The following is a 19,944-nucleotide window of genomic DNA, read 5'->3' on the forward strand; positions in this document are numbered from 1 at the left end:
CAACTGTAAACTTGATCTCCACTATAAAAAGCATCTAGACATTATCTCACATTTCTTTTAGACTAACATTTAGTTTTCAACAGCAGGGATTTGTATAAACCTCGCTGTTTGTCTCTCCAACATTTGCAACATTGTTTCAATATTAAAATTCAATCTCCAGATGTCCGATAGTAATGAACGTGTCTGGAGTCGAGACAGACAGGCATGCAGACAGCGTTTGCCAAACATTCGAAATCATGAATCAGCTGGCTTCCTTTTTATGGATATACAGTGCATTTGGGAAAGTATTCAGACCCCCTGACATGTTCCACATTTTGTTACGTTACAGCCTTATTCTGAAATGGATTACATAGTTTCTTCCCCCTCATCAATCTACACACAATACCCCATAATGACAAAGCAAAAACAGTTAAAAAAAAGATCACATTTACATAACTATTCAGACCCTTTACTCATTACTTTGTTGAAGCAACTTTGGCAGCGATTACAACCTCGAATCTTCTTGGGTATGACGCTACAAGCTTGGCACACCTGTTTTTGGGAAGTTTGTCCCATTGTTCTTTGCAGATCCTCTCAAGCTCTGTCAGGTTGGATGGGAAATATTGCTGTACAGCTATTTTCAGGTCTCTCCAGAGATGTTCGATCGGGTTCAAGTCCGAGCTCTGTCTTGGCCACTCAAGGACATTCAGAGACCTGTCCCGAAGCCACTCCTGCGTTGTCTTGGCTGTGTGTTTAGGGTCGTTTTGTGGTGGAAGGTGAACCTTCGCCCCAGTCTGAGGTCCTGAGCACTCTGTAGCAGGTTTTCATCAAGAATCTCTCTGTACTTTGCTCTGCTCATCTTTCCCTCGATCCTGACTAGTCCCTGCCGCTGAAAAACATCCCCACAGCATGATGCTGCCACCACCATGCTTTACCATGGGGATGGTGCCAGGTTTCCTCCAGACGTGACGCTTGGCATTCAGGCCAAAGAGTTCAATCTTGATCAATCTTGTTTCTCATGGTCTGAGAGTCCTTTAGGTGCCTCTTGGCAAACTCCACGCGGGCTGTCATGTGCCTTTTACTGAGGAGTGGCTTCCGTCTGGCCACTCTACCGTAAAAGCCTGATTGGTGGAGTGCTGCAGACAATTGGGTCCTTGTTTGTTGACTTGGCTTTCGAAGACCTTAGGAAGGCATGGTAGGATAGATATAGGTCTGTAGCAGTTTGGGTCAAGAGAGTGTCCCTCTTGAAGAGGGGGATGACCGCAGCTGCTTTCCAATCTTTGGGAATCTCAGACGACACGAAAGAGAGGTTGAACAGGCTAGTAATAGGGGTGGCAACAATTTCAGCAGATAATTTTAGAAAGAAAGGGTCCAGATTATCTAGCCTGGCTGATTTGTAGGGGTCCAGATTTTGCAGCTCTTTCAGAACATCCGCTGACTGGATTTGGGAGAAGGAGAAATGGGGAAGGCTTGGGCGAGTAGCTGTGGGGGGTGCAGTGCTGTTGACCGGGGTAGGGGTAGCCAGGTGGAAAGCATGGCCAGCCGTAGAAAAATGCTTATTGAAATTCTCAATTATAGTGGATTTGTCGGTGGTGACAGTGTTTCCTATCTTCAGTGCAGTGGGCAGCTGGGAGGAGATGTTCTTATTCTCCATGGACTTTACAGTGTCCCAGAACTTTTTTGAGTTTGTGTTGCAGGAAGCAAATTTCTGATTGAAAAAGCTAGCCTTGACTTTTCTAAATGCCTGTGTATATTGGTTTCTAGCTTCCCTGAAAAGTTGTATATCACGGGGGCTGTTCGATGCTAATGCAGAACGCCATAGGATGTTTTTGTGTTGGTTAAGGGCAGTCAGGTCTGGAGAAAACCAAGGGCTATATCTGTTCCTGGTACTAAATGTTTTGAATGGGGCATGCTTATTTAAGATGGTGAGGAAGGCATTTATTTTAAATAACCAGGCATCCTCTACTGACGGGATGAGGTCAATATCCTTCCAGGATACCCGGGCCAGGTCGATTAGAAAGGCCTGCTCGCTGAAGTGTTTCAGTGAGCGTTTGACAGTGATGAGTGGAGGTCGTTTGACCGCTGACCCATTACGGATGCAGGCAATGAGGCAGTGATCGCTGAGCTCTTGGTTGAAAACAGCAGAGGTGTATTTAGAGGGCAAGTTGGTTAGGATGATATCTATGACGCTGCCCGTGTTTACGGCTTTGGGGTGGTACCTGGTAGGTTCATTGATAATTTGTGTGAGATTGAGGGCATCAAGCTTAGATTGTAGGATGGCTGGGGTGTTAAGCATGTTCCAGTGTATGTCGCCTAGCAGCACGAGCTCTGAAGATAGATGGGGGGCAATCAGTTCACATGTGGTCCAGAGCACAGCTGGGGGCAGAGGGTGGTCTATAGCAGGCGGCAACAGTGAGAGACTTGTTTTTAGAGGGGTGGATTTTTTTTTAAAGTAGAAGTTCAAATTGTTTGGGAACAGACCTGGATAGTAGGACAGAACTCTGCAGGCAATCTTTGCAGTAGATTGCAACACCGCCCCCTTTGGCCGTTCTATCTTTTCTGAAAATGTTGTAGTTCGGGATGAAAATGTCCGAATTTTTGGTGGCCTTCCTAAGCCAGGATTCAGACACGGCTAGAACATCCGGGTTGGCAGAGTGTGCTAAAGCAGTGAATAAAACAAACTTAGGCAGGAGGCTTCTAATGTTAACATGCATGAAACCAAGGCTATTATGGTTACAGAAGTCATCAAAAGAGAGCGCCTGGGGAATAGGAGTGGAGCTAGGTACTGCAGGGCCTGGATTCACCTCTACATCACCAGAGGAACAGAGGAGGAGTAGGATAAGGGTACGGCTAAAAGCTATGAAAATTGGTCATCTAGAACGTCTAGAACAGAGAGTAAAAGGAAGTTTCTGGGGGCGATAAAATACCTTCATGGTATAATGTACAGACAAAGGTATGGTAGGATGTGAATACAGTGGAGGTAAACCTAGGTATTGAGAGAGATATTGTCTCTAGAAACATCATTGAAACCAGCTGATGTCATCGCATATGTGGGTGGTGGAACTGAAAGGTTGGATAAGGTATAATGAGCAGGGCTAGAGGCTCTACAGTGAAATAAGCCAATAAACACTAACCAGAACAGCAATGGACAAGGCATATTGACATTAAGGAGAGGCATGCTTAGTCGAGTGATCATAAGGGTCCAGTGAGTAGTGAGGTTGTTTGGGGTCACGGCGATTCAGACAGCTAGCCGGGCTATCGGTAGCAAGCTAGCATAGGATGGAGGTCTGTTTTCGTGTGTTTCCGTCGGTAGATTAGTGGGGTTCTGTGTGGTAGAGGGGATCAATCTAATTGGCAAAATAGATATAGTTATAGTGACCCAAGAAAAAATTGTCCGATAGACTTATTCAGATAGCAGCCGAAAAGACAGCTAACGATTAGCGGGCCGCAGATGGGCGTTCGGGTAACGTCGTGACGGAGGTGCCAGTTGGATAACTCCCTCGGGTAGATGACGTCGGTAGTCATTCATGAAGGCCCGGTGGGGCTCTGCATTGGCAGTAAAACGAGTCCGGATAGGTGATTGTAGCCCAGGAGTGGCTGATGGAACTCTTCAGCTGGCTGGCTCCGGAATAATTTATGTTTGCTCCGGGATCAACGTAAGCCAATAGTCACATGGGTAGCAGCTAGCTAGCTGCGAAGTCAAGGTATACATGTCCAGAGCTTGCGGTTGAAATCCGAGGATATGGAGAAAAATAGGTCCGGTATGTTCTGGTCTGAGTCGCGTTGTACAAAAGTGGCAATAGATTTTCGAGCTAAAGGAATAGCTGATGACCACAAACCATGGTTAGCTGAAATACTAACGTTAGCCAGTAAACTGGCTAGCTTCTGGGTAGCTTCTGGCTAGCTTCTGGTTAGCTTCTGGCTAGCTTCTATTGTGGATTTTCAGATTTGAGGTAAATAATACTTTTTTTTGTAATTGGTGAGGCGGGTTGCAGGAAAGTGTTTTGAAGTTCAGTTTTTGTAAAAAAATATATATAAAAGATATGCGAAGAAAGGTGTAAATATATATATATATATATATATATATATATACGGGACACGACAAGACGAGGACGTCTGACTGCTACGCCATCTTGGAAAAATATGAATGAGAGTATGAAGAGTCTTGATGTTTCCAAACTTCTTCCATTTAAAATGATGGAGGCCACTGTGTTCTTGGGGACCTTCACAGCTGCAGATATTTTTTGGTACCCTTCCCTAGATCTGTGACTCGACACAATCATGTCTCGGAGCTCTACACACAAAGCCTTCAACCTCATGGCCTGGTTTTTGCTCTGACATACACTGTCAACTGGGACTTTATATAAACAGTGTGTGTGCCTTTCCAAATCATGTCCAATCAATTGAATTTACCACAGGTGGACTCCAATCAAGTTGAAGAATCCTTTCAAGGATGATCAATGGAAAGCTCAAAATCGAGTCTTATAGCAAAGGGTCTGAATACTTATGTAAATATGGTATTTTTATTCGTTAATTTTATACATTTGCAAAAATGTATAAAAACCTGTTTTTGCTTAGTCATTATTGGGTATTATGTGTAGATTGATGAGAAAAACATATCATTAAATACATGTTAGATTAAGGCTGTAACGTAACAAGATGTGGAAAAAGTCAAGGGATCTGAATACTTTCTGAATGCACTTTATTTATGTAAATTATTGTTATTTATTTTTAAACATTTGGTCAGGGGCTCCCAAGCGGCCAGGGGCCCTAAGCGACCGCTTATGTCGGTTATGCCTAGGGCCAACCCTGCTACCTGCAGCTCCAAAGATAGGCCTGTGTAAAAATCTGTATTTTTATAGGCTGATAGTCACCCTGCTCTCTCCACCTTGTCCAGGTCATTACAGAACTCACCTACGTAGTAATAGTCTGTCATAGAGCATTAATGACCTGTCAAATTGTGGTAATAACATGTCAAACCTGTCATGTTGTTTATTTTAGCATTTCACAGATAGTGTAGCTGTCAAACCAAGGCTATTTATTTTCTCATAAAGCAGTTTTATATTCAAAATAAACAATATCAAGCTAGACCACATCAGAACTGGATTTGTAGAGTCAATGAGGAAAAGTAAACATTATGAAGAGCCTAGTATATTTAATCAATACGGCCTGAGGGGTGTGGTATATGGCCAATATACCACGGCTAAGGGTTGTTCTTAGGCACGACTCACCGGGTATACTACAGCTTTCAGCCAATCAGCATTCAAGACTTGAACCACCAAGTTTATAAAGGGAAATAATGCACGCTCTAGAATGCCCTTCTTTTTACTGCTCTAATTACGTTGGTAACCAGTTTATAATAGCAATAAGGCACCTTGGGTGTTTGTGTTATATTGCTAATATATCATGGCTAAGGGTGTTGCGTTGTGCATAAGAAATGCCCTTAGCAATGGTATATTTAAGCAATAAGGCACGAGGGGGTGTGGTACTGTATATGGCCAATATACCACGGCTAAGTGTTGTTCTATGGCACGACGCAACGCGGCCTTATTGCTATTACAGTAAACTGGTTACCAACTGGTTACCAACGTAATTAGAGTAGTACAGATAAATCTTTTGTCATACCCGTGGTATACGGTCTGATATACCATGCCTGTCGCCCAATCAGCATTGAGAGCTTGAACCAGCCAGTTTCTAATGGCATATAACACACCCCATCGGCCTTATTGCTTAAATAATGCCCAGTATATTTGCACGGTAGAATTCAATGGCTATAGTATATTTTTATGTTTGAGATGCTTTTGAAAGCAAAAGTCGAATTGAAAACAGTATTGGTATTGTTTAATACAATTTTCATAATAGCATTCTAGGACTGATGGTTTGGCTAGCTAAACTAGCAAGTATGTTTGTTTGGTTACCACGTCAACTACTGTAGCTATCTAGTTAACTTGCTAGCTACTTCAGTGGATGTTGAACACATTTCTACCGGCAAATGAGCACATTTCTAGTGTTAAATGTGTTAAATTATAGCCATGATAATCAGCTCGGGGCTCTGTGCGTTCTCTGGAAAACATTAGAATGCCTAGCCCTCATTGATTATCCCTTACATAATTAATAACACCACCATTTAATTACTGTGACTTAGTGAGTGAGTGGTGTCATTAGACTTACTGATTTTAGAGTAGCTGTTTGATCATCCTAGATGTTATTTCTCTCTTTTGTGTTTGGGACAGTTCGAAATATACTGGGGTGGGGGGGGGGGTTGTCTAACTTTTTTTGTGTGATATTTTTATTGGGAACAGGGGAGGGTAGTTCATTTTTTCCCTGGTTTACGTTCGCTCTTTTGCAGGTTTTACTTTATAATTTCTTCCATATATCCACATTTTCTCATATGCTTGCATGCACCTCCCCTATATCAATGGGGTTTTGTACATCCCTTATGCACTATGCTTTTCTGCACGTTAACTATTACTATGCCACAGGTCAATAGTCTACCAGTCTGTCTATCCACCATTCATAGTGACAGTAGTAGACGGTGGATCATTTGTCCGGACTTGAAATATGTTAACTAGCAATCATATAACACATAAACATTTATTCAAAGGTGCATCAATTTTCAATATGAATCCACAAGAACAAGTAGGAATAGCTGATAGGCAGTTGAGAGGCCAGGTGTGTCATTGTGCATGAAGGAACAGTGAGACACACAGATCAAAAAGCTCCCCTATTGATCTTGTTTAGGGACAATAGAATTATCCTACCTAGACTAGCCTACAACACCACAATGCAATGAATAATTGCATTACTGTTTTCAAGTGGGTACAACATTCTACTCTAGGCTAGAAACCGCAGTGAAAATGTCCTTTGAATAATGGTGCAAAAGCCCTGTGATTTGAATGTTCATTCCATGTGGATCAGTTGTGGGTCTATTTTCAACAGTTTATAAGGTCTATAAAGGGACAGTAGTAGCCCAGTCTGGCTGTATTTTAACTTCTGATAATGAGATGCTCTGTCTGTTGCAGACCATCATTCTCCCAAGTCGTCCTATAATAACGTGGCCACATATGCTCCCAGCAGTACCAGTCATTCAGGAAGGCTTAACACGCGCTCTGCCTCCTCTCCAATCCCAGCAGCTTTTCCTCACGCACCTAGAACCTAATACTTCAATATAGCCTAAATATTTTTCATTTAACTGTATTACCTTTATATGCCTTCTATTTGAGGTGGATATGTACATGAAGGCAGGGTAAAGTAACTAGGCATCAGGATAGATAATAATAAGACTAAAATAAAGAACAGTGTACACTCCATAAACACAACGTGTCACAATGTTTTAATTTGATTAGGCTACTTCAAAAGTCCTGTAGGCTATCTGTGCACGTTGTCCAAAATGTAATTCCAGCATCCAAACTGTGCAGCAGCCATTTGATGAATTGAAAGAGACATCTGTTACAAAACACTAAAAAGTTTAATGATATTCGGAGATTGTGAAGACAAGCCTTCAATACTGGCTAGGCCTGCAAGGTAGGGAGGGATATATTTTCTGTTTGTCAAGATTTACATAGTCTGTTTAATTGTGATGTTGAAAATGCAAACCATGATATTGAAGTGCCCGAAGTCAGTATATGCTTTACTTATTGGTTGTGTGGTGCATTGGTACAGAATCCTGTTGGTGGATAACTAGTTGCATATATTATATATAATTATAAATATAGCATCAAAATATAGAAAATCTGATTTCCCCCTAGTTGATCATTGTGCATCCAGCTCTGATTGTTGTGTAATGAAACAGGCAGAGTGAGTAAGCTCGTCTGTGGTGGTCGGCGAACCCTCTACCTTCTGGCCCGTAGCCCTGCCTGGCATCGACTGTGCCACAAATGCATGCTGAAGTGGCAAAGTCACTATCCATGTTTATAAACACAGGGTCGCAACTGTTATTTTTATTTGTGGCCGTCAACATTATTTTTAGTAAATTTAATGAGGGGGGAGGGTGTGCAATTTTTTTTACAGTACAAGGGGAGGGTCATGTGAAAATAGTTTTTACGTTGAGGATGGGGGGAGTACATCTTTTTTATGTCAACTACCAGCAAATTTCTAATGGTCCCTTATGTCTGAGTTTGAGAGGAAACCAGCTGATAATGCTTTGCATGAAGAAATAATTATTGGATGGTTTCTCTGTTATCAAGCATTAACAGGTCATGGCTCGGCACAATTCATTATGTGTGCCAGACATTCCACCAGCTTTGCTGCCTCAGAATGGAGTGTCAGCAAACAGAACCGTGCATATTTCACATGAATGCCCTGTGAGCTATCATAGCCTCTGGGTGAGTTTGCATTTTGCTCCAGGGCAGTGGGGCGTTGTGAGCTAGTGGTAACAGCGTAACTGCAGCACCGTAGCCAATACTGAATGGCTCCCAAGTGTTTGGGTAAGCATAGTCTGCCAGTCCGTCAGTCAGAAATGTGCATTGGTCTGACTTAAAATTACTGCAACCAGACAGCTTGTCAAATAAAGCTGTTCACTCAAAGGCTTAAAGGAAATGGCAGGCCTATAGTCCTTAAATCACATGTGCCTAATACAACAGGTGTAGACTTAACCATTAAATGTTTGCTTGCGAGCCCTTCCCAACAATGCAGAGTTAAAAAATACAAATAGTAACATGAGGAATAAAATACCCAAGAATGGAGCTATATACAGGAAGTACCCGTACCAGATCAATGTGGAGCTATAAACAGGAAGTACCAGTACCAGATCAATGTGGAGCTATAAACAGGAAGTACCAGTACCAGATCAATGTGGAGCTATAAACAGGAAGTACCAGTACCAGATCAATGTGGAGCTATAAACAGGAAGTACCAGTACCAGATCAATGTGGAGCTATAAACAGGAAGTACCAGTACCAGATCAATGTGGAGCTATAAACAGGAAGTACCAGTACCAGATCAATGTGGAGCTATATACAGGGAGTACCTGTTGCGTGCGCACTTAAGGTAAGTGAGGAGTCAAACGCAGGATAGCAGAAATGTCAGTGTAGAGTGAAACTTTTAATCAGGGCAAGTCCAAAACAAACACAGTCCAGTACAAATACCCAAAACCCAATGGGAACAAACAGTTCACCCGTAAGGCGTAGAACCACAACGCAACTTACTAAAATCAGTACATGCGAAAATACACTGAGGCAAGCCTCCACAAGCAACAAGAAAAAATAAACCCGCACAAACCTAAGCGGGGAAACAGGGGTAAATAGACACACAGAAATCAAAGCAAATGAAAACCAGGTGTGACAGAACCAAAGACAAAACAAACGGAAAAGGAAACATGGATCGGTGATGGCTAGTAGGCCGGCAACGCCGGCTGTCACCATAGGAACACTTTTTGAATAACCTTTTTGGGTTCCATGTAGAAATGGAACCCATGTTTGGGTTCCATGTAGAAACCTTTCTACAGAGGGTTCTACATGGAACCCAAAAGGGTTTTACCTGGAGCCAAAAAGGGTTCTACCTGGAACGATAAAGGGTTCTCTTATGGGGACAGCCGAAGAACCATTTTGGAGAAAAAAAAATAGAAGAAAGTAGCAGCAGCATATGATGAGTGTAAAAGTGTGTTTGTATGTGTGTTTTTGTTGTGTTGGTATGAGTGTGTGTGTATGTGTGTTTGTGTTGTTGGCATGCATGTGTGTGTCTTGTGTGTGTGCGTACAGTCTGTAGTGTATGTGAATATGTTTGTTTTGTGTGAGAGTGTTTGTGAATGTGTGCATATATAGTCTTGTGAGTGTGCATAGAATCAGTGCAAGATAGGATCAGTGCAGATAGTCCAGGTAACCATTATTTAACTATTTTACAGTCTGATGGCTATGTAGCAGTCTTATGGTTTTGGGATAGAAGCTGTCTCTGAGCCTGTTGGTCAGAGAGCTGATGCTCTGGTATCGTTTGCCGGACGGTAGCAGAGTGAACATTCTACGGCAGGGATGGGCAACTCCAGTCCTCGGGGGCCTGATTGGTGTCACACTTTTTCCCCATCCCTATCTAACACAGCTGATTAAACTAATTGCATTCTAAACTGAAAATCATGGTTAGTTGATTATTGGAGTCAGGTGTGTTAGTTGCGGCTGGAGCAAAAGTGTGACACCAATCAGACACCCGATGACTGGAGTTACTCATCCCTGGTCTATGGCTTGGGTGGCTAAAGTCTTTGGTAATTATTTTGTCCTTCCTCTGACACCGCCTGGTATAGAGGTCCTGGATGGCAGGGAGCTCAGCCCCAGTGATGTACTGGGCTGTCCACACAACCCTCTGTAGCGCTTTGCGGTCGAGGGTGGTGCATTTGCCATAAGTGGTGATGCAGCCAGTCAAGATACTCTCGATGGTGCAGCTGTAGAACTTTTTGAGGAACCAAATCTTTTCAGCCTCCTGAGGGGGAAGAGGCGCTGTTATGCCCTCTTCACAACTGTGCAGGTGCGTGTGGACCGTGTTATGTCCTTAGTGATGTAGACACCAAAGAACTTGAAGCTCTCGATGTGGATGGGGGGGGGGGGGGGGGGGGGGGGTGTACTCCCCTCTTTCTCCTGTAGTCCACGATCAACTCCTTGGTCTTATTGAGGTTGAGGGAGTGGTTGTTGTGTTGGCACCACATTGTCAAGTCTCTGACCTCCTCCCTGTACGCTGTCTAATCAGCATCGGTGATCAGGTCTACCACTGGTGTTGATTCGTGCATAGCTATGCAGTCGTGATTGAACAGGGAGTACAGGAGGAGACTAGGCACACCCTTGAGGGGCCCCCGTGTTGAGGGTCAGCGTGGCAGAGGTGTTGTTGTCTACCCTCACCACCTGGGGCCGCCCCGTCAGGAAGTCCAGGATCCAGTTACAGAGAGAGGTGTTCAGTCCCAGGGTCCCCAGCTGAGGGGACTGTGGTGTTGAACGCTGAGCTGTAGTCTATGAACAGCATTCTCACATAGTTATTTCTCCTCTTGTCCAGGAGGGAGAGGGCAGTGTGATGTGCAATTGCGATGGTGTCATCTGTGGATCTGTTGGGGCGGTATCTGAATTGGAGTGGGTATACGGTATCTGGAATGATGGTGTTGATGTGATCCATGACCAGCCTTTCAAAGCACTTCATAATTACAGATGTGAGTGCTACTGGGTGATAGGCACACGAGACGTGCTGGTAAAAGTGAGGTAGAACGTCCTACCAATTAATGAAAAGTGTCAAGGCTCAGGAGAAGACCCAGATGCAGACTGTTTCGAAGTAACAAAAGTTTATTACAAAAACAGGGGGGCAGGCAAACGACAGGTCACGGGCAGGCAGAGGTCAGTAATCCAGAACAGAGTCCGAAAGGTACAGGACGGCAAGCAGGCTCAGGGCAGAAAGAATGGTCAAAACCGTGAAAACTAGAAAACAGGAACTAGAGAAAGACAGGAGCAGGGGAAAACCGCTGGTAGGCTTGACGAGACAAAACAAACTGGCAACAGACAAACAGAGAACACAGGTATAAATACACTGGGGATAATGGGGAAGATGGGCGACACATGGAGGGGGGTGGAGACAATCACGAAGACAGGTGAAACAGATCAGGGTGTGACAGAAAAAAATTGAACACAATTATGTCTCTCTCTCCCTCAACAAGGGTAGAAACTATGTTCTGAAATGAGCAGACTATTAATTGGTGTGGAAGATAGGCCTACATACTTAAGGATAGGTCTACATACTTAAGGATAGGTCTACATACTTGGACTTGAACTACACTGACACATTGCCAGGACAAATTCAATCAATGGCCATGGTTTCATAGTGTTCAGTAGGCCCCTAGAAAGGGAACAAAGGAACAGCAAGAAAGAGAGGAAGAGCAAAATCTGAAATCCAATTCCATCAAACCCATGTGAGCAATTATCATAATTACATACTAGAGGGTTTTTTCTCTGTCTGGGAACTGAAGCAGAAAGGAGAGAATCCCACAGATAGAAATTGGCTGTCTGAGTAGGTGGTGGAGAGGAGGAGGGGGAGAAGGAAGGGGAAGGAAAGAGAAAAGGTAGTGTAGTGAAGAAGAGAGGGTGGTGAGAAAGATGGAGGAGGTGTGAGAGAGGTGAAGAGCGTAGAACAGGGCGTGAGAACAGACACTTGATTTTACACTAGCTCTGGTTACTCATTACTGCACTGGCACACCCCTTCTATTCTCCCGCGCTGTCTCCTCTCCACTCTCCTTCTCTCTTTTCCTTATTTCTGGATCCGTTCCTCTCTCATCTCCTCCCTGCTTTCCTTTTCCATCCTCTCCCACTCTTCTCTCTTTCCCTGTGTCCTCTTCTCTCTTCTCTCTTTCCTTGTGCCCTCTTCTCTCTTCTCTCACATCCTCTCATGTACTACCCTCTCCCTCTTTCTCTCCCTTCCTCTATTCCTCCCTCCTCATCCCTCTCCTCATTTATTTCTCCACCCTCAGGAGCAGTGTGAGTCGTGAGTCTGTCAAAATGCTGGCATTGTCTACCCTCCAACCCTGAACCCACCCCCCGCCCCACACCCAGCTGCTTAGAAGGATGGAGACAGAAACGATGCCCTTAAAGCACAAACACACACCCACACACGCACACACTTCATCATTCTTTCAGACACAGCAAACTCACCCCCAACGCCTTACACCAACCCGCGCACACACCATGTATCATTGCATCACCATTTCATAACCTCCTCATTTTCTCTCCTCTAATTTAATTCATCATTTCTTTCTCCCTCTCTCTCTTTCATAGCCCCCGCTATGCATATTAATGACACATGGAGAAGGATTGATTAAAATCGCACCAAGGAAAGAGTGTATGAGCACACAATTAAATGACAGCTTATTCTCTGGGAGAGGAACACATTTATAATGGATTTATACTGTGTCATTAAATATCCTATTGTATATGCATACAATTTACATATCACCTCTGTTAATATGGAGTAAACAAAAGCAGCCTAGACATTCACTGACTATGTTGCAACTCAATATTAGATAGATGACATTGTCTCAAAATTAGATAGATGACATCTTAAATGGTAACCTGAGGTATTCTCCTATTCCCCTTGTCAAAAGTTCACTCCGAAATCCACAGACGATGTAATTGACATTCCACTGCCCTTTCCCATCTGGACAAGAGGAATACCTATGTAAGAATGCTGTTCATTGACTACAGCTCAGCCTTCAACACCATAGTACCCTCCAAGCGCATCATTAAGCTCGGGGCCCTGGGTCTGAACCCCGCCCTGTGCAACTGGGTCCTGGACTTCCTGATGGGCCGCCGCCAGGTGGGGAAGGTAGGAAACAACACCTCCACTATGCCGACCCTCAACACAGGGGCCCCACAAGGGTGTGTGCTCAGCCACCTCCTTACTCACTCAATCATAAAGTTTGCAGACGACACAACAGTAGTAGGCCTGATTACCAAAAATGACGAGACAGCCTACAGGAAGGAGGTGAGGGCCCTGGCAGAGTGGTGCCAGGAAAATAACCTCTCCCTCAACGTCAACAAAACTAAGGAGCTGATGGTAGACTTCAGGAGACAGTAGAGGGAGCACGCCCCCATCCACATCGATGGGACCGCAGTGGAGAAGGTAAAAAGTTCCTCAGCGTACACATCACTGACAATCTGAAATGGTCCACCCACACAGTGTGGGTGGACCATTTGGTAGAGAAGGCGCAACAGCGCCTCTTCAACCTCAGGAGGCTGAATAAATTAGTATTTGCCCCTAAGACCCTCACAAAGTTTTACAGATGCACCATTGAGAGCATCCTGTCGGTCTGTATCAATGCCTGGTACAGCAACTGCACAGCCCGCAACCGCAGGGCTCTCCAGACGGTGGTGCGGTCTGCCCAACGTATCACCGGGGACACACTGCCTGCCTTCCAGGACACCTACAGCACCCGATGTCACAGGAAGGCCAAAAAGATCATCAAAGACATCAACTACCTGAGCCACTGCCTGTTCACCCCGCTACTATCCAGAAGGCGAGGTCAGTACAGGTGCATCAAAGCTGGGACCTAGATAATGAAAAAGAGCTTCTATCTCAAGGCCATCAGACTGTTAAATAGCCACCACTATCCGGCCTCCACCCAGTACCCTGCCCTGAACTTAGTCACTGTCACTAGCTGGCTACCACCTGGTTACTGAACCCTGCACATTGGAGGCTGCTGCCCTATGTACATAGACATCGAATCACTGGCCACTTTAATAATGGAACACTGGACACTTTAATAATGTTTACATACTGTATTTTACTGTATTCTAGTCAATGCTATTCCGACATTGCTTGTCCTAATATTTATATATTTCTTAATTCCATTATTTTACTTTTAGATTTGTGTGTATTGTTGTGAATTGTTGGATACCACTGCACTGTTGGAGCTAGGAACACAAGTATTTCGCTACACCTGCAATAACATCTGCTAAACATGTGTATATGACCAATAAAATGTGATTTGATTTGATTATCCTTTAAGGTATGACTTTTTTCTGTACCACTCAGACAGACAATGCCACTATGTGGAAAGTATACCTCCATTTCAGATAGAGACCAGGAACCCATCTACTGTGTCAAAATCCAATGTATGTCAATAATGGGATCTGGTTTCCTCGATGTCCCAAAACGCCAGCATAGAGCCAGTAGAGGTTATAGGTCACAAAGCAATTCTTTTTTTGGTCTATTTTTAGAGCTTGAATTCTCTGCAGAGTGGATTCTTTCTGAAGGGTATTGACTATTTCTCTAGCACAGGTATTATACGGTTGATGTTGGTTTTGACAGTCTGGGTCCATGCCTGCAGAGGCTGGAGCTTTTAATCAATCTTTACAGTTCCCAGTTCTGCCTTTGCTTTTTCTCTGAGGCCCTGGTCCAATTGAACATTCGTTCTTCTTACCTCCCTTCCTTTTTTTAATCACTGATCTGTGTGTGATTGGATAGCAATCATCTCCGATCTTGGAGTGTCTAGTGGGTAGGACTATATGGGTACTATGGGGGTACTTTGTAATTAAGAATACGTTGTAAGAATTTTTAACGATGTCTTTTAAACAACTGCTCCATCCCTAAGTCTCCATTCATTTGAGGAATTATGCATATCCAAACAAGGGTCAGGATCTGGACGAAACATAATTAGAACCAAATGAATGTCGACTCATTTTTTGCTGCTACCCAGTGTCAACTATTTGATTCCTCCACAACTGTCTTCATCAGGCTACTCAGGTTAAAACCCCATCAAAGACCATTAAGGCTGGAAACGATGCTGTACCATAAGGCTAACATGAAGATTACATACGGGAACAGTAAACAGTGAGCGAGCGGACATTCACTCTCTTTTCATCTCCGTTTTGATAGACGCGGCCAGTAGCCTTTGAAAAAAAACCTGCAGGAAACAGAAAGGTGGGGAAGGGTTTTAGCATCGCACATGCTCAAGGGGTACAGCATTTGAAGAGAAGACATCTAAGCTGTGTGCATGAGTAAAGGGGGAGAGAGAGAGAGCCTTCCCATCACTCCGTTGAAAGCTGGGAGGTAGAGAGGAGACATGAAAGATCTAGGCCCTGCCTTGACCTTTTGTGTGAAGAATCACACGACGACATCGTCGCTCTGTAATCCCCAATACTGTCTTGTATGTTTTGCGCCATGAGTGACTTCCTTCAGGTGGTTTGAGGTTCTGAAAGGAGAATAACACTAGAATGGAAATCTATACTGGAAATGATGTATGAAATGTTACACACACACCAACACACAAACAAATGAATGCATGCACACACACAAGCAAGCATATATACACACACACATAGTAACTATATACACACACTCACATGTGTTCCACACTCCAAGGCTAAACGCAATTTACACACTTACACACAAACAGTCTGGCTCTACCCTGCTGCCGGCTGTCTGTAATTAATTCACGGTGAAAATGTACCCGGGCCCCATTCTACTCTGCTATTTCATTTAGTGTAGGATCCAGTGAAGCAAGGAGTCTAGCCATGCTGATTTCTGCCTTATCAGATTTCTTCAGATATTTCATCCGACAATTGCCACCAAATAAATGTGGTTGTTGATCTACTTCACAGCTTGATTTGGGGAGGGCGGCGGTTCTACATATGGACACAGACGGTTCATCTCAAAAGTCTAAAACTGCCTCCTTGTCTGCTATCCTCTATCTACACTGATATGAACGAGCTGGAAAGGCCTGGAGCTAATTCACACCAAGAATCCTATTGCTTTGACCTCTACTGTTTTCGGATCAAAGTGCCTGTCTGTGTGGCCTATGGGGCTTCTGTGTGTTTGTGTTTGTGTGTCTAACTCTCTCTCGCTCTCTGTTTCTCTAGATGCGTTCGACGCGGGGTGTGTCAGTGTGGCCGGTGGGGCTGGTCAGTGGGCGGAGGTACGAGCGCCCCATAGTGGAGAAGGGCAAAGTGGTGGGCTGGTACACTGGCTGGAGGCCCGACCGCCCCTTCGCCATCGACATGGCAGGTAAGAGCACATCTAATCATCTAGGGCAGAGGAACAGTACCCAGTGGTTTTTAAAATCTGGAATGCAGCCCAACATGGTGTTGTAAACTGCTTCACACTATTTAGGGGCTCTTGTGTTTGCGGTGAGGAGTGGGCGACTGTTCTCGGTCTCTCTCTAAAAGGGTGCGTCAGGGAACGGTGCTTCTCAGCTGTAAGCACAACTAAAAGCAAAGTGGGATGCTGCTCACCACTTCAGCCTTCTCTCTCTCCCCCTCTCTCTCTGTACCTCTTTCTCTGCTCTGCTCTGTCCATAACAAACCCATCTAGTGGTCCCTCCTGCATTAATGGTTCCACTAACCACACACTAACACTCAAGCGTGCAAATAAAGGGACACAGCCAGACATGCGATACACATAGACACACGTTTTACCCATACTCTGTTCTTGCAAACACACACAGACAAATAAGACATTGTAACAGAAGAGCCTACTCCTATCCTCATCTTCTCTCCTCCTCCCCCCCTCCTCTCCTCCTCTCCTGTTCTACATCTCCCCTTATCAACCTTTTTCCTTTTCTCCTGTGCTTTCCTCTATTCTTCCGATCTCCCCTAGACTTTCTTATCTTTCTGTGTGATTCAGTTGGTAGAGCATGGCTCTTGCAATGCTAAGGTTCATGGGTCAAATTCATGGGTCATTGTCGCTTTGGACAAAAGCGCCTGCTAAATGGCGAGAGGTAGCCTATCGGTTACAAATTTGGGCCAGGTCGTTTCGGTTACTGAATTCCAAGATGGCAGAGCAGTCAGGAGTTTTTTTTTCTTGTCGTGTCCCGTGTATATATATTTTTTTCTTCGCATATTTTTTACAAATATTTTTTTAACCTCAACTTCAGCATACTCTCATGCAACCCGCCTCACCCAATGTGGTATGGATCTGCTATTTTCTTTACGTTAGAACCGAAACCCCCAACAAAGGCTAGCCAGCTAACTAGCTACTAGCTAGTAGTCAGCTAGCCACTGCTAGCGGGTCATCAGCTAACCTTTAGCCTGGACAACTCCTGCTAGTTTGCACAGCGCGATTTAATCCAGAGCGTATCGGACTTCTTTTTTCCATATCTCCGGATTCCTACTGCAAGCTCTGAACCTTTTCACATGGATCATCGCAGCTAGCTAGCTGCTATCCGAGTGGTTACTCCTGGCTAACGTCTCTGTCCCAAAGCAAGCACCAATTAGCCTGGAGCTAGCCTATGCTAGGCCCATCTCCCGGCTAGCTGGAGAGGTCCATCAGCCATTCCTTGGGCTGCAATAGCTATTTTTCCAATTGGCCTGGACCCCTTTTACTGCCGATATGGAGCCCCGCCGATCCATCACGACTGGACTACCGACGTAATCCGCCCGAGGGGATTTTCAACAGGCTCCTCCGTCGCGATGTCCCCTGAATGCCCATCTGCTAGCCTGCTAGACCCGGCCCGCTAGCTGTCTGAATCGCCAAATATTGTCTTATTTCACTGTAGAGCCTCCAGCCCTGCTCAATATGCCTTAGCTAACCCTTTTGTTCCACCTCCCACACATGCAGTGACCCCCTGGTTTAAATGGTGTCTATAGAGACAATACCTCTCTCATTGTCATTCAATGCCGGTGGTAGGCTAGTGATTAGAGTGTTGGACTAGTAACCGAAAGGTTGCAAGATGAAATCCCTGAGCTGACAAGGTAAAAGTCTGTTGTTCTGCCCCTGAACAAGGATGTTAACCCACTGTTCCTAGGCCGTCATTGAAAATAAGAATTTGTTCTTAACTGACTTGCCTAGTTAAATAAAGGTAAAATAAAAAAACTTAATGCCTAGGTTTTCACAGCCTACTGTACATTATGCCTTGAATCTATTCTACCGTACCCAGAAACCTGCTCCTTTTACTCTCTGTTCCGACTGTACTAGATGACCAGTTCTTATAGCCTTTAGCCGTACCCTTATCCTACTCCTCCTCTGTTCCTCTGGGGATGTAGAGGTTAATCCAGGCACTGCAGTTCCTAGCTCCACTCCCATTCCCCAGGCGCTCTAATTTGTTGACTTCTGTAATCGTAAAAGCCTTGGTTTCATGCATGTTAACTTCAGAAGCCTCCTCCCTAAGTTTGTTGTATTCACTGCTTTAGCACACTCTGCCAACCCAGATGTCCTAGTCATGTCTGAATCCTAGCTTTGGAAGGCCACCAAAAACCCAGAAATGTCCATCCCTAACTATAAAATTTTCTAACAAAATAGAACTGCAAAGGGGGCGGAGTTGCAATCTACTGCAGAGATAGCCTGTAGAGTTCTGTCTTACTATCCAGGTCTGTCCCAAACAATTTGAGCTTCAACTTTTAAAAATCCACCTTTCCAGAAACAAGTCTCTCACTGTTGCCGCTTGCTATAGACCACCTTCTGCCCCCAGCTATGCCCTGGACACCATATGTGAATTGATTTCCCCCCATCTATCTTCAGAGCTCATGCTGTTAGGTGACCTAAACTGGGACATGCTTAACACCCCGGCCGTCCTACAATCTAAGCTAGATGCCCTTAAACTCACACAAATTATCGATGAACCTACCAGGTACAACCCCAAATTCGTAAACATGGGCACCCTCAAAGATATCATCCTAACCAGCCTGCCCTCCAAATACACCTCTGCTGTCTTCAACCAGGATCTCAGCGATCACTGCCTCATTGCCTGCATCCGTAATGGGTCTGCGGTCAAACGTCCACCCCTCATCACTGTCAAATGCTCCCTAAAACACTTCAGCGAGCAGGCCTTGCTAATCGACCTGGCCCGGGTATCCTGGAAGGATATTGACCTCATTCCGTCAGTAGAGGATGTCTGGTTACTCTTTAAAAGTGCTTTCCTCACCATCTTAAATAAGCATGCCCCATTCAAAAAATGTAGAACCAGGAACAGATATAGCCCTTGGTTCACTCCAGACCTGACTACCCTTGACCAGCACAAAAACATCCTGTGCCATACTGCATTAGCATCAAACAGCCCCCGCGATATGCAACTTTTCAAGGAAGCTAGGAACCAATATACACAGGCAGTTAGGAAAGCAAAGGCTAGCTTTTTCAAACAGAAATTTGCATCCTTTGGCACAAACTCCAAACAGTTCTGGGACACTGTAAAGTCCATGGAGAATAAGAGCACCTCCTCCCAGCTGCCCACTGCAATGAGGCTAGGAAACACTGTCACCACCGATAAATCCACGATAATGGAGAATTTCAATAAGCATTTCTCTACGGCTGGCCATGCTTTCCACCTGGCTACCCCTACCCCGGTCAACCGCCCTGCACCCCGCACAGCAACTTGCCCAAGCCTCCCCAATTTCTCCTTCACCCAAATCCAGATAGCTGATGTTCTGAAAGAGCTGCAAAATCTGGACACCTACAAATCAGCCGAGCTAGACAATATGGACCCTCGCTTTATAAAATTATCCGCCGCAATTGTTGCAACCCCTATTACTAGCCTGTTCAACCTCTCTTTTGTATCGTCTGAGATCCCCAAAGAATTGA

At 44.6% G+C, this 19,944-nt stretch overlaps 1 protein-coding gene across 1 annotated transcript in view; it reads left to right on the forward strand.

The window, feature by feature from the left end:
- The window catches only part of LOC129836335 (galactosylgalactosylxylosylprotein 3-beta-glucuronosyltransferase 2-like), a 39,619-nt gene that overhangs the window by 9,587 nt on the left and 10,088 nt on the right, over nucleotides 1-19,944 (forward strand). The window contains exon 2 of the mRNA XM_055902370.1: nucleotides 16,293-16,437. Coding sequence (XP_055758345.1) covers nucleotides 16,293-16,437 — 145 coding nt within the window. The remainder of the gene's footprint in view (nucleotides 1-16,292; nucleotides 16,438-19,944) is intronic.

The sequence above is a fragment of the Salvelinus fontinalis genome, chromosome 37 (assembly GCF_029448725.1).
Source record: "Salvelinus fontinalis isolate EN_2023a chromosome 37, ASM2944872v1, whole genome shotgun sequence".
Lineage (NCBI taxonomy): Eukaryota > Metazoa > Chordata > Actinopteri > Salmoniformes > Salmonidae > Salvelinus > Salvelinus fontinalis.